The following is a 14,955-nucleotide window of genomic DNA, read 5'->3' as shown; positions in this document are numbered from 1 at the left end:
GCACTGCACCATTTTTTCCAGTAATCACAGAATCATCAGCACCTGGATAAAGCTCCATCACATTTCTGGTGATTGGACTTCAATTTTAGGAAGTCTGGAGGGAGCTTTATAACCTTTTTGTTGTTGTAGCTTTACGTATCTTTCTTTTTTTTAAGAAAACATAAAGCAAATATGATTAATATATTATCAATTTTCATGTCTTATTCTGCAATTGGCTACTTCTGCTGTTAAAATCTGGAAGATTCTACATCACATATAGATAGTCTTTATATGAATATAGCACTATGAATAAGTATTATGGGATATATTTTGGATGTAACAAAGATCACTTCTATATACATTTATACACAGAGAATAGAACAGCCTTTGCCAAAACATCTGAGGATGGAGATGGTGAAACCTTTTGAAAACTGGCCTCTTTTCTAAATTTACATTGAAATGTATTAAATGGACTCGGAAAGGTTTTTGAATGTTTATTTTCCTCTACGTGAGCCATCTGAGGTGAACCAAGTTTCACCTCTCAGACAAGCAGGATTACCACATGAAAAAATAGCAACCACCATGACGAACAAGCGTGTTTTTCCTAGGGAAAAGGGTAATAGACCATTCTAATTTTTTTTTTTTTTTTTTTTTTTTTTTTTTTTTTTTTCTGTTCAGACAGTCGACATATGTTGGTCAAAAATGAACTGTTCATTATTTCAAGTTATTAAAGGACTCAAAAAAATATAATAGTGTGCTGGCCCCATCCTTCTCCACTCCTGCCCTGTCAGTGGCCATTCCCAGTGAGAGTCAGCTGCAATTTTTCCACCTGTGCAAGGAGAAAGTGGCAAGGTGCACAGAACAGCAACCATTCACCCTCCAGAAACCTCTGATGCTTTGTTCCGCAAATATATCATACAAGTCAATTTTTATATAGGTTACAAAAAAGAGCAGGGAAATAGAAGGCTGGAATAAAGAACAGTTTTTCTACTTCAAAATCAGGATTTGCTCTAAATGCTGGTTAATTTGATCATGATTTATGATGTTTAATGAACATTAGATATCAACTTTAGAATCTTGTTTTTGTTTTGCCTCATGTAGATGTGACTATGATTAAGCTTTCTGTGCCTTTCATTGTACTTTGTAGAACATACTACGCAGTCCTCTTAATCCTTGTTTTCTTTTTCCTCCTGATGATAAAGTATGGCCTCTTCTCTCATGTCATTAGTGATAGGACCAGAGGGAATGGTTTCAAACTATGGCAGGGGAGATTACAGCTGGTCATTCAGAAGTATTACTTCTCAGAAAGGGTGGTCAGGCACTGGAATGGACTGCCCAGGGAGGTGGTGGAGTCAATGGTCCTGGGGGTATTCAAGGAACGACTGGACGTTGTGTTGAGGGACATGGTTTAGTAGGAGCTATTGGTAATAGGTGAATGGGTGGACTGGATGATCTTTTAGGTCTTTTCCAACCTTGGTGATTCTATGATTCTATGATACTACGGACAAGCTGGATTTACACAAAATATATCCCACTACTAGTCTTTATTGGAAAGTAATGGACCAGAAAATTCCCTATTATGAAACAGACCAAGTCAGGAGTGATACGTGCACACAGTCAAGGGGTGGCATGGAATGACAGGAACAGGGCAGCAGCTTCAAATTGAGAAAGGAAAATGATGTAATAATGATTAAACCACAAAACAGAACTCCAACACAGTCAATGAGCAATGAAAATAAAGTAATAAAAAGGAGTACTGAACTAGCTCATGAAACATGTTATTACAGTGAACATTATGCTAACACTGTTTATTTTGCTTAGCATTATGGCCAACTTCAAGGTTGCTATGACAAATGCGTGTGAGTGTTTAAAGGAAAGTGAACATATTTTTTTTTAGCTAAGAAGGCATCCACCAGCTCTCTGCCTACTCAATTTCCTAAATTATGTGCCACATAAATTTAACTTTATAGGCACTAGACAAATGTTAACATTAACCACTTATGGGTTAAAGCAGTTTGGAAATGCTCAGTATGTTCCTCTGCTTACATTCCCCAGTGCATACAGTGAAATACACACATTATCCAGTTATGTAGTTTTGCTGAAAATAGTCACTTGAAACATCTATCACAATAGCAGTGCCCACATATGAAGTTCAACTAGCTAAAGAGCTGATATATAAATGAATATATACAGATTCTGCCTGATTTAAGGGACATTAAAGTTGCTTTCATTACTGGTCTTTCAATGACACTTTTTTTTTTCACGACGTTGAAAGAGTCTTATTCATCTGTGGCTACACGACACCAAAATTTATGCGGGCTTCTTACAGCAGAGGGAGTAAAGGAGGAAAAGCACAACAGGGTTTCTCCATATGACTTACGAAAACATGATCAATGCGGTTCATTCATCGAGCAGTGACAGACTCAGAGGCTTGCTACCAGCTGGAATGGGTATATTGGGCAGAACAAGAGGGAAAGTGAAGTTGGGACAACTGCAGTGTGAACATGAGCTAAAACCAGAGTGCAACAAGGCCACTGCAGCACTGCTCACAGGAGAGCACAATGCCACTTGCCACTTGTCTGTACTAAGATAGAGACAGAAGGAGGGTCTGGGAGCCCCAGTGGCACAGCAATCAGGTGAAGGGTTCCTACCAGCATGTCAGGAACAGCTTTTTGGAAGAAGAGAGAATATCAGAAGGCTGGAATGGACCTGCAGCATTCGGAGCTGTGCAGGCAGCACTCAGTAGTGTACACATTTAACTGAATAGTAAAAGAGTAGGAGCATAGCTGCAATTCTGAGGCAAAAGGAGAAGCTGGTGTAAAAAGAGAGGGAGATCAGGGAACTGGTGTGTCAATATTTTACAGCCTGGTTTGTCTCAGTTCCGTGACTGATGGGGTGGGGGGACCCAAGGCCCAGGAAAGGGTAGGGAGATGGGCCTAAAAAGAAAACGGCTTCCTCCTCTGAGGAGGAAAGCTAATTTACTATATAAGATATGGGAATGTAAGATAACGCAATATAACTGGAACTGGGGCTAATACATCAAATAAAATGAGAGAATGTCAAAAAGCTGAAAGCCTTACTCTAATGCTGAAGCTGAGACATGTAGGGAGCACACACACTGCAGATGAGCAGAAAGGGAAAAGGGGCCCTCTTGTGACCTGTAAACAGTTTTATCTTTCCCTCTGAGTAGAAAATGGAAACGGAAAGTCCTCAGGGGCATGTAGTTGTTCTTCTCTTCTGAGTACCAGGTGCCTGGAAAATTGGCATTCCACAGAATTGGAGCATTAACTCCTAAATTCCCAGTGCACAACATGATATTATGATGTGGAATATTGATAACAAAAATCATAAATCCATGACACAGGCTGAAGGTACTTGGCCTGCTGCTGTCTGATGTTTTCTGTCCAAGATTCAAGCTTGCAACAGACCTCCTAAAGTGCTGGCCATGACTGTCAACAGGAATCAAAAGTAGCGTGCAAATAGAGGAGACACGTGCATGAGCATTTCTAAGGTGGGTATCCCACTAATGCTACAGGTGGCAGATAGCATAAGAAAGACCCTAACCATGAACATTTGTTTCTCAAGGAACAATGTACATAAGAGATAAGTGATGGAGAACAAATAAACAACCACACTTTTCTAGGTTCTATTTGGTGATAGGAGAACCTATTCACTGTACAGATTTTGCTCGAGATACCAGATTCTGCTTCAGCATCAATATGTGAGCCAATACATTATCCAGTCCTTAGAATCCATACTCGTACACAGAGTACTGCCCCACTGGAAAGAAACTTATTGTGCCATTTTTGTGCAGAGCTCAGGAGAGAGGTTCTTTCATCCAATTAAATACGCATGCTGGAATTCCCTTTAAGCTGCATCGCAGATGTCCAAGTTCCACCAAGTCCTGGCAGAGTGCTCACCAATGCTCTGACAGCCAAGGCTTTCATCTCAAGTGATGTTGTGATAGCATGTCAGTCGCTCTGTTTTTGCAGACATGAATCACTCATGATGTCAGCCTTTCCAAAATGGCCTTGGCAACACATAGGAACAGTTTCACTTAGATGTTCTTGTGTCCAGTTTCCACACACACTATTTTGAACCGGGCATGCTTGAAGATCTTTTCTACAATGTTATCATTAATTATACAAAGTGTGATTTTTCACTCATACATTATTTTTTTTTCCACAAGAGATGTAATCCCCCAGGAGATCCCCTCACATAGCAGGTTGTAGATTCACTGTTTGCAAGCCCACATCACCTTGGTATCTTCTGTAACCAGAAGCCTGATAAGAAAGCTGACATTTGTTAAAGGTTCATTTGTGAAGAAGTGAAGGTAACCAGTTACTGATTTAATACTTGCTGCCTATGAACTGAAAAGGAAACCCATATAGTATTCTGCCCATGTCTACAAAAACATCACCATATGACCTAAGAACTGCCTGCCCCCTGCAGGGCTCCTTTGTTATCCTCAGGAGATTCAAAGGAGATTATCAAGTGCAGGTACTTAGGGACAGTGAAAAAAAAAAATGCAAATCGGGGGATCGAGGACATGCAAAAAGCAGTTGCCAAGTGCAGTCAGCTTTGCACTTGGAATATAACTGAAGCCTAATCCCTGGGAGTATGTTACAGGCAACTTCTAGACTCTGTGCCTCTGCAGATACACAGCAACTACATATATGTGCACTGAAACAAAGATAGAGCACAAAGATTAGCCTGGAAGACTGGAAACTGCTCCAAAAGATCTAGAAATATAAAGCTCAACCAGATCAGTCTTCTAACTTTGTAACATAGTAAATGTCCTGTTACAACACAAATCTGCAGGCTTTCTCACTCCATCATCTAAATGTATATTTATTTATTTTTTAAACAAAACTGAAAGCTAGAAATTTGGAAGCTGAATGGAGATAACTGATGTGGTAAAGCAGTTTCAGGAGATACATACAGAACACGTGTCCAGCCAGGGTTTTTTTAGGCACAGGTAACACTGACAGCTCAGGAAGGCAAAGCCACATTGACACACAGGGTACAACTAACATACCTTCTCCCACCTCCCCTCTCCTTGCTTCCCACCTTCCCAGAAAGAGAGCCTGTTTCTGCAAGGATTTGCTCTCATTTTGGGGAAATAAACCTTCTGCTTTACTGAAACTACTGCTAGGCCTCAAGGCAGTGCTTCCCAAGCAGTGAGCTTTGCAGTCTGTAGGCACAGACAGCAGACCGTACTGTATGGTCAGGGCTATCGCTGCATGAATGGATATTTCAGTCAGTTCAGACAGCTAATGAGGGCTGAGAGAAAAGCAAAGAAGTGAGAGACTCAAATGGAAGAAAGACCTCAGCAAATTCTTGAGCCCTTTCTGGAAAGACTGGTAGATCAATAGGGAGGAAAAATCAAGAAGGGCAGGAAGGACTTGAGTCACAGTCACAAGCGAGCTGGGGAGCTGCAGCTGCTTCCTCAGAACTGGCTGGAGGTAAGTTAGCTGACATCCATACACAGCCAGATTCCTGATCAGGAGGTGATGCTGTTCAGGTACTTCAGAATTTTGGGTTAGTTATTAGGAGGAAAGTTTTCACTCAGAGGGTGGTGAGGCACAGCTGTGGGTGCCCCACCCTGGAGGCATTCAAGGCCAGGTTGGATGGGACAGCCTGAGCTGGTGGGTGGCAGCCCTGCCCACAGCAGGGGGTGGAACTGAGTGAGCTCTCAAGTCCCTTCTATCCCAACCATTCTGTGATTCTAATAATTTTCCAAGAACAAAGAAGAGGTTGGGATTTTTAAAACATTTAATAATTCTAAACTTTGTAAGAGAGAGATATGTCCAAATATGAACTGACTTTTACACATTTAAAATCATTCTAGAAATCATTTGGGACAAACGTCCTTCTAAAGACAGGCTGAATGTTTGTGTGTGGCAATTTACTTTGATATTTTAGGAGAAACAAGAACGGGAATGACTCAGTCTTCTCAAGTCCCCACCCATCCTCTGGCTCTGACTACTGAGCGCAGCATAAATTTGGGTAGGTGCACAGTCCCAGAGCCACAGCCATTAGGAACTGCTAGCACTGCACGAGTAGGACACCCATCCTCATGCTGCTACTTCACTCCAAGCATGTGTACACCTTCCACACTCTGCCCAGGCAGTTTTGCCTGTCCTCACTCAGAAAGCTCACCTCAGATTCCAGTCAGTTTTTAGAGAAGCTTCTAAACTAGACTGATGATATGGAAAAAATTCAGAGGACCTGATATATATATTTATAAAACTAAACTATCTTATAGCTAGCTAGCTGTTCTGGGAAAACATTTCCTGCGCCAGCAGAGCATTTCAAGCAGCTGTTCAGTACTTATGCAAACACCTGTGCATATTTTTTTAAACTCACTAGCAGTTGGAATAGTTTTTCCCCTCACCTCACTGCTGATACCTATCAGCGATGCTGAAACCTTTGTTCAGGAAACAGGCTCGTATTTTAATAATTACATCAGCAAAAAATACTGAGATATAGTGATGATGTGACTAAACCAACACTCTCTCTGTGGTACTTGAAATACGCAAGCAGTAACAGTAAGGTTTGCCTCCAAACCAGGAACCAAATTTAGCTGGCACAAAGTCACCAAACTTTTCTGAGACTGCTGTCTCACTTCTCCAAAGTCTTCGCTTTCTTGAGAAACAAGTCAGAAGTGCTGGAAGGGACTCCTGGAGATCATTGTCTCAAAGCAGGGTCAGTCACAGCAGGCAGCTCAGGAGTTTTTAAAATCTCCGAGGATGGAGACTCCATAACACACCTGGCAACCAGCTCCAAACGCACTAAAGCCTTCTGGATACTACTGTCATAACCCTGACTTTAGAAACATGTTTGCATTACTAACATTGCTAACATAGAGATGTTTATGCAAGCCCACCACAAGCTAAAATTATTCAGAAGTCTGAACGCCACCACTTTAGAACAGGGTGTTAATTGAAATGTCTGGAGAGCAGTCAACCTTCAACATCAATCAATTAGATTCATCTGTGCAAATCCCAGACAAGCTTTTACACAAAGGCATGTTTTGTACCATGACTTGGTGGATTTTAAAGACAGTGCCTATTATGGCAGAGTCCAAGCTGGACTATAGCAGTCCTTACAGACTCAGGTATACAGTAAAGCTCAAGAGCCCCTAGGAAAGTCATGAGCTGCATAACTACAAACAGAAGCTTGAGGTCACTTGCAAAACCTGCATCATTTTGATGATTCATCCCAAATAAGCTCTTTTTTTGAACGTGACCTAGATAAAGCTCTTCTTCCTCTGTTCTTCCTCCCAGATATCATTCTTATACACACATGCACATACAGACGCACACACAGCCCACAGCCATGCTGAAGTGAGCCTCTGTCCAACACATTCTGGCACCTCAAGCCTCCACCAATTTCTACACTTCAAAGAACTCAGTGAGACGACTAAACCCAAGGAGGAAGGAAAAGCCCTCCATCACGCTGCAGAAGTATCTTTGAAAGAAAAAGGGCTCTCAGGTTCATAAGCAGCATTCTTAAAGCACGGCTGTAACACCAACAAGAAAAACAAGCACAGAGGATCCTGCACAGCAGATGACCCTGCACTTAGCAGCATTTCTGAACGTCAATAGTGACAACCCTCCCGAACCAATTTGTTCCGTCATTTTGGTTTCAACATACTTTCAGGAACTGTTAGCATTACCGATGGGTTGTTAGGGCAAGAGAGCACGCTAAGAATTGTTTAGAACTTCTGTGTTTTACAGTTTTCTTGTCTTCCTCAGAAGTTGTCCAATCATCTATTCTAGAGATCACCACATTACTTATTCTATGGACAACTACATGCAAATAGGCAAGAGGCAAGTGAAAATTTACGTAAATCTATAAGAGACTCAGAAACATACTCTTAGGAAGCCACATGGAAAGGAAAGCTTCTAATATGGTAATACTTAAAAATAGATGCGGTACTTCACACTTTTAGCTCTAATAATACAATTTCCAAAGAACATAATGGTGATTTGGTAGTCCACAGCTGTAACAATCACATACATACCATACAACCTGTACCAACTCTATGTGCCAGTAGAGAAAACTGAGGAAAGCTTCAGTCAACACAAAGAGAGAAGGAACAAGTAACAGCAAAAACATGGGAAAAACCAAGTTGTTGTACTGCTTCCCTCACAGATAATATAAAGCTACAATTAAAAAAGGGATTAAGTACACTGGGACTCCACTGGCACATGCATATGAAGGGGCAGTCTGCTCTGCCTGAGGGACAGTGATAGCTGCTGACAGCAGTAAGTTGTTTTTGTGCAATTGTAGCTTAATTCTTAAAGAAAAAAGGGAAAAGAAAAAAAAAACAAACAAACATATTTAATGCTGAGTTGCTTTCTTATGCATGTTCCTGACAGAGACCCATAATATTCCCTAAGAAAATCTCTCTTGTTTATGCCTTCATTCGTTCACCACTTTCCTTTCTCTAGTAGAGAAATCACACAGTAAAAGCTCAGGTACCAGCAGTTAATTGTCCACCATGATTACATCCAGCAAGCAAAGTTCTTCTCACTAGGAACTGATTAGAAGAAGTGTGACAATTAGCACCCTGGTTGTAACCAGAAAGAAAATACAAGAACTAAAGGCAAGTAAAGTTCAGCTTAGAATAGCCCATCCTAAATTCTGACCACTGAGCTTAAAATTGCAGTCTCTCAAATTTCTACATCTTCACCTCCAGCTCCATTTTCCTTCATGAACGTATTTCTTTATTGTTATTATTATTATTATTATTGTTTGTGGTGGGGGTGGTGGAATCATGAATAGAAAGCATTTATATTACATAAAGGAATCCTGGCCTGCATAGTATGATGGCAAGAGCCAGCACTGCTGTTGCTTAAAAGCAAGGACATTTTTTGTATACGGTGGTTTAGCAGCTCTTCAGAACAGATCTCACAGTGAACTGTGGGACCTTTAAGGCAATGCAACGCTTCGCTTTGATGGATTTTAAATATCAGAAAATGATTTGATCAATGTTTCGCTTACTCAGCGCGCAGAACACCGTGATCAAATGTTACCTGGATTGATATATTTCTATTCTGTTCTTGTGCTGCAGCACTTGACTTCATTGGCACCGTTCTGAGTAATCCCCACACAGAATGGAACAACGTGTCAGATGTTTCATTTCAAGATAGTTTTAATCAGGTAATTACAGGGAAAAAAAAAAACCAACTCAAAAACATTTAAACAGTTTTTAAGGTGTTATCTGCTATGTCACCTTACAAGGATATAATGTATAACAAATCCATTACAAATTTAAAGGCATATTTACATTCTATACTCAGAGTAACAAGCTGTATTCATTGGCACAAAAGGAAAAACATAGGGGATGAGTTAACGCAATGATACATCAATTAGCAGAAAGAAATAGCAGTGAAGGTTTAATGGAGGCACTTCCGAGGTCATATATGGGTGGAAAGCAAACAGCACCAAGCAAAAGGAGAAAATTCTGTACAGATTATATTGGAGCCTCAAAGATGAAGGCTGCTTCTTCCCCAAATGCTTCAATTTCTTCAACTAAGCATGAATTTTGCAAACAAGAAAGAGAAGTTCTCAGGAAAACAAACAAACAAAAAGATACTAAATGCTGCCTTGCTCCTCAAGCCCACTATTCCTTGTATTTGTCAGCGCATCAAAGGAAAGGGAAGTTTTATCCACCCTGCTGCTGCACTAAAAATACTGGAAAGCAGCTTTTAAAATCTAGTACTTTGTTGCCAACCATTACCCGGATCTTCAGTCCATTGAGACAAATGTATCACTGTGCTGGCTGCATACTGTATCATACATACATACATACTGCCGCTTGCAACACTGGAGGGCCTGGGTTCGAATCCCCCCTGTGGCGCAAGTGGTACAAGTGCTGCTCTGCTACACTAGAGGGCTCGAATCCCGGCAGTTGGACTCAATGATCTCTAAGGTCCCTTCCAACTCGCACGATACTATGATAATACACTCTAAAAAGATTTAAAGTCCAATATGAACCCGTGCATTATTTAATCAGGAGTTGAGCATTATCCTCCAGGTGCACATGAACAAAACGCTCTGAAGAGAACATAACTGAAAAGGGAACGTGACATCCCAACACGAAAAATTAAGACATTCTTCTGAAGACTTTGTTTTCCTAGAGGAGCTGGGTTAAGCCTGCTCACAGCATCCCTTACATAAGCTCTGAGAAGGCAGCTGAGGTTTGTGCCATCCTTTGCTGCTATTTACTAAGCAGTTACCATAGTAATTGTAGATTTTCAGAGTATTGCTTTAATCTTGCACGCAGCTGTGGGTGTAGCCCTCCAAACCACTGCAGTGCATGAGGAGGTACACGGGCACACCTGTGCGTATTCGGGCTCCAATCGCATCGCAAGTCAAAAAGCCAGATTTCTTCTGCAGGAATACCAACATGCCTTCAACTTTGTAGACAGGAATCTCTCACACCTAACGACACCACCTGAAGTTGTTCCGTTCCTTATTTTTATGCTTTTATGCAATAAAGTACAACAGCCTCACAGAATGTACGACTAAAGCATTTGTAATTTTCAGTGAACACTAATAGTAAAACTCAATGAGGCACGGTGAGACAAAGAATCCCTGCACGATGCCATACATCCATTGGTGTAAATTCAGTTACAAACTCCTTCCGCAGCCCTAACGCCGCACCAAAGCGCGTTACATGGATGGCGCGGCCGGAGCTGCGTCTGGGTGAAGCCCGAGAGCTCTCCCCCAGCAGATGGCGGACGAGCGCCGCTGTCAATCGGCTTCCCCCACTTCCTTTCAATAGGAAACGTTTAATTTTCACGGTAACTGAGGCTCTCAGTGAGCGAGGGACTTAGTATGCACCGACGGTTTCCCAAGGCTCGGGTCCCCCCTCCAAGCAGCACAAAGCTCCGCTGCCGCATGCCTGGCAAGCTCCAGCTCTGATGCCCAGGGAGAGGGGGGTCAGGGCTGGGGAAGGAATGTCTCGTTTTCCAAACGCTTAAGAAGAAAACGGCTCAGAGGAGAAAAGCTTTTATTTGCTGTCAAAAACAAAAAGACGCACAGATTTAAAAGCCCATTTCTGCGAAGGGCTTGATCTGCGTACACCTTTTGTTGCTCGTAACTGCAAGCGTGAATAGGATCCCTAACACCAGGAGAGAAAAAAGGATGCGTGCATCCTACCAAAAGCAGCCCTTATGTAACTGTACTTCTGCGTTTCTCTTCACCAATCTCAGAACAGGCATGCAGGCTGCAAGTTCCATCACAAGAAGGAAAGTGAACACTGAAACGTCACCAACCTTTTTTTTCAGATGGAACAAGTCTTTAAAGGGGAAGGCAAAACGATGAAAACAGTTTAGTGAAAGCAGTTCAATGCAAAATGAGAATATTAACGCACACATTCAGTAAAAATATTAAAGCAGATATGTTTCATATAAAATACAGTACTAGTGCTCAGAAGGAATTAAGTTCATTTCCTTCTGCAGTATATACAGAGTAGGATTCTACAGTATTTACCTATAAAGCCAGCGAGTTCTGTTCTTGGGTCGTTCACACCCCTCTTCGCCTTGAGTTAGGAACCTAGCACTGAAAAATATGAAATGCATCCCATTCACAAGGCAGACATTGCTATTTTATATTTTATCCTTTTAAGGTTAACAGTCTATTCCAGGAAACCAAGTTCAGCTGAAAACGTGCTCAGCATGACAATCAACCAGAGCAGCAGCAAATATATTAACAGTAAAAACGAAGACTGCTGCTACAGCATCAGATTTGTGGACTTAATTCATCCGACCAACTCATTACGAAACTGGAAGCTCTTTTGTAACTACTACAGTTATCAATAATGTTTCTTCTTTTCAATGTGAAATAATACTTTGAGATGAGCTATGTACATAATGTGGTCAATTCAAGTCATAATATAAATATTAGTGTTTTCTTTTAAAAAGTAACTCACGGACAGATGATGTTACACGTTTGTTTCCTTTAATTCTGCGCTACAAAAGAAAACAAAGGGAACCAAACTACACAAACGATACTGAAAAATACATAGGGTGAGAAAAGTTACGTGCATCTTTTCAACTCAATTGCTTTTGTTTAACGTGGGATACTCTGAGGATGGTCCGCCCCATTCCAGCTGCAACAGCAAATTGGCACTTACCCTACCGAATGATTGTTTTTATAGTTGCACGTATTTTTAATGAGAAGCAAATGCTTCTTACTTCACGACAGAGCAAAATATGTTTTAAAAAAATTCTCTAAGGGTTAAATGCTTAATTCTTTTCTGAAAATTAAACACGTAGTGAATACAAAGTTGTACCAAATATGCACAGCACCATGCACACTCCCCCATCCCACTCCCCAGGCTCCCTTCTAATTCACTCCATTAAGTTCACTCCAATTTTGCCTGGGCTTACTTTCTTGAGACTTCTGTTGTGTCAAAGCCAGCAGCTTTGTTCTTGCACGTTCAAGTAAGAAAAAGTTGCAGTTCAAAATAATGAAAACAATTTGACTTTTGTTATTAATCTTTTGTTTTAATCATAGTACTCGATAAACAGTTGAACAGGATCCTAGTTTAACAGAAAGATAAACAAGAACACTGATGACAACTCGTTACAACTGCCTTAATGTACCTTTTGCTTAATGAACGTCTGTATACGTAATAAAGTATTTTCTGGAGGACGCCCCAAAAGAAAACAACTTGCTGGTTGAGCAACAGAAACAACTTCCTTTTTGCTATTATGTTGAAATCAAAGTCATTTATATATAAAAATAAATGTTATGTTCTAACAAGAACATTTTAGACAATTACATCTGTGCTTAACAAAAAATATTGGTCACTCAAGACGAGAATAATTAATATTTTAAAAGTTTTTAGATTATCAGAATGTATGGATACAACTCAACACAAACTGTAGCTGAAGGGAAACAGGACTGAAAATATCAATTTGTCCATCTGGAATAAAAATGCAACTAAATTAACTAATTAAATATTTAAAGTACTACAATGGAATGTGACAGTAGATATGGTCCATACCTACTAGACCAGAGGGAAGGGAAGTTTAACATGTAATAATTCGTACCTTACACATTTAGTTAAATATAAACATTTGTTATTTATACATAAAGTCGCTTCCAAAAAACTATTAATAAGTGATTTAGTTGCACTTAAAATCAGTTTCATTTCTCAATTGCCGAGTATTAACTTTTCTTAATCTTAAATCAACTGTCACTAGTGCACTTTTAGTTAAAATTTCCCCTCAGGTAAGTTTTAATCCTTTTAAAAGAGCCCCCTCACCTAAACCATGAATGTACAAAGTGGCAAAAGTTAATCCCTTTTAGTATAATCATAGTTTATATACTCATTTTATAGCCAATAATAAGAACAGGCTTTCCTTTGCAAAATCTCCTTCACAACTCGCAACGAACGCCACGCGCTCAAAGAAAACAGTCAGGCGTGGCAAGCACTTGTAAAATGCCAAGGTCTGACAAGTCTTGTTGCTTCTTCCACATCGAGCATCTCTTACGTGAAAGAAGATTTCCTTCGGCTCGCCAAAAAGCTTCCACAAATCCAAGTTAGATGCTTCCTGGAAACAAAGATTTTCAGCTCTGTTTGGCACAAGACTGATTCATCCTGCAGCTTTATGCTTCCCTCCACAGCACCCACACGCCTCACCGCAGTGATGGCATGCTCTCAAGGGGAGGTAGCAGCACATACACGGAGCAATGAACGACAGCGCTACCAGTGCTAACCAGCGTAAGCAGAACTTGTCATCGCTAGTGTCACACGAGCAAGGATCAGAGAAGTCTCCTTCCGAGTCTGACATGCAGTGATACAGCATGCTCTCTGCGCAAAGCATGCAACTAACTTGGTAGATACATCTTTTAATAGGATCTGGAGCATCTTGACATTTTCCTCTGCCGTTATCTTCATGATTAAACCTTTCCTGGCAGTATATACAGCGGGAACGCTCACCATCCTCTTTTCTTCTTTTTGAGTTTTTAAATTTTGATGAGGAAGGCTGAGTTTTAAATACCACAGAACTCTTTGAGTCTTTCAGGGAATTCAACTTAGTCCCATCCCCACACGGGTATAAATAGTCAGATTTTTTACTGTCTGATTTAGAAAACGGTATATTTGAGTCTGCGTCATCCCTCTCCAGGTCGTTCTTCCACATGTCAGGATGCCTGTAGTCTGCATAACGACGTATCAAAATATCACGAGGGTTTATTCTAACGATTTCGTCTTCATCCTGAAAGCTAACGTGCCTGATCGGTTTCAATGGGACCTGAAATGACAAAGTGAGATTAGTTTACTACAGTTAAGTCTCAAATTTAATGAATTACGTTATATGTGAACACAAGAGTGGGGGATTTTTTTTTCCTTGCTGCATGTAAGTAAGTTTTCCAGCTCACTCTCTTACCAGTACCACTTATGGACTTCCTCTTGATACGAGCACCACAAGGTTTCATATTCCCTCCTAACATTTTATGTCTCACAAGAGCTCTGGACATGTTGGTATCCACATAAAACTTCACACTGTACTTCAGAATAAGCTCAAAATTTGGATTTAACATCTCACATTGGCAATTAATACAGATCAATGATGTCACTTTGCCAGTCTCATGTATCAGTGACAACCTCTAGGATTAACTCCCAGATGAACCCATGCTGACTCGCTCATGTTATCTAAGATAAGTTATCCACAGCCTTCACTCTTGCTCTGAGTTTTCAAATTTCCCCCAGTTCTGCTATGATGTATTAAATATCGATTATACAGAGCTGTGTTCCAGATTTTGCCACGTGAAAGAATATTATTTGTTGAAGTTCAATAGTACTATCAGACAAATAACAGCAGCTTCTAAATGCATCACACTCTTAGCTAACAGACTGTACATTACTGAAATTGGTCAGTTTAGGACTCCAGCAGACAAATGCATGAGAACTTTTAAAATTAATGGAACTGACCATAACTCAAGAATGTT

The 14,955-nt window shown here is 40.5% G+C and overlaps 1 protein-coding gene across 1 annotated transcript in view; it reads right to left on the bottom strand.

Annotated features, from left to right (window-relative positions):
* Positions 1–9,128: 9,128 nt before the first annotated feature.
* The window catches only part of SPRED1 (sprouty related EVH1 domain containing 1), a 57,994-nt gene continuing 52,167 nt past the window's right edge, over positions 9,129–14,955 (bottom strand). Inside the window, exon 6 of the mRNA XM_072339394.1 lies at positions 9,129–14,258. Coding sequence (XP_072195495.1) covers positions 13,599–14,258 — 660 coding nt within the window. The 3' untranslated portion in view covers positions 9,129–13,598. The remainder of the gene's footprint in view (positions 14,259–14,955) is intronic.

Source organism: Excalfactoria chinensis, chromosome 5 (assembly GCF_039878825.1).
Source record: "Excalfactoria chinensis isolate bCotChi1 chromosome 5, bCotChi1.hap2, whole genome shotgun sequence".
NCBI lineage: Eukaryota > Metazoa > Chordata > Aves > Galliformes > Phasianidae > Excalfactoria > Excalfactoria chinensis.
The sequence above is the reverse complement of the archived record's forward strand: the minus strand, read 5'-3'. Positions and strand labels throughout refer to the sequence as shown.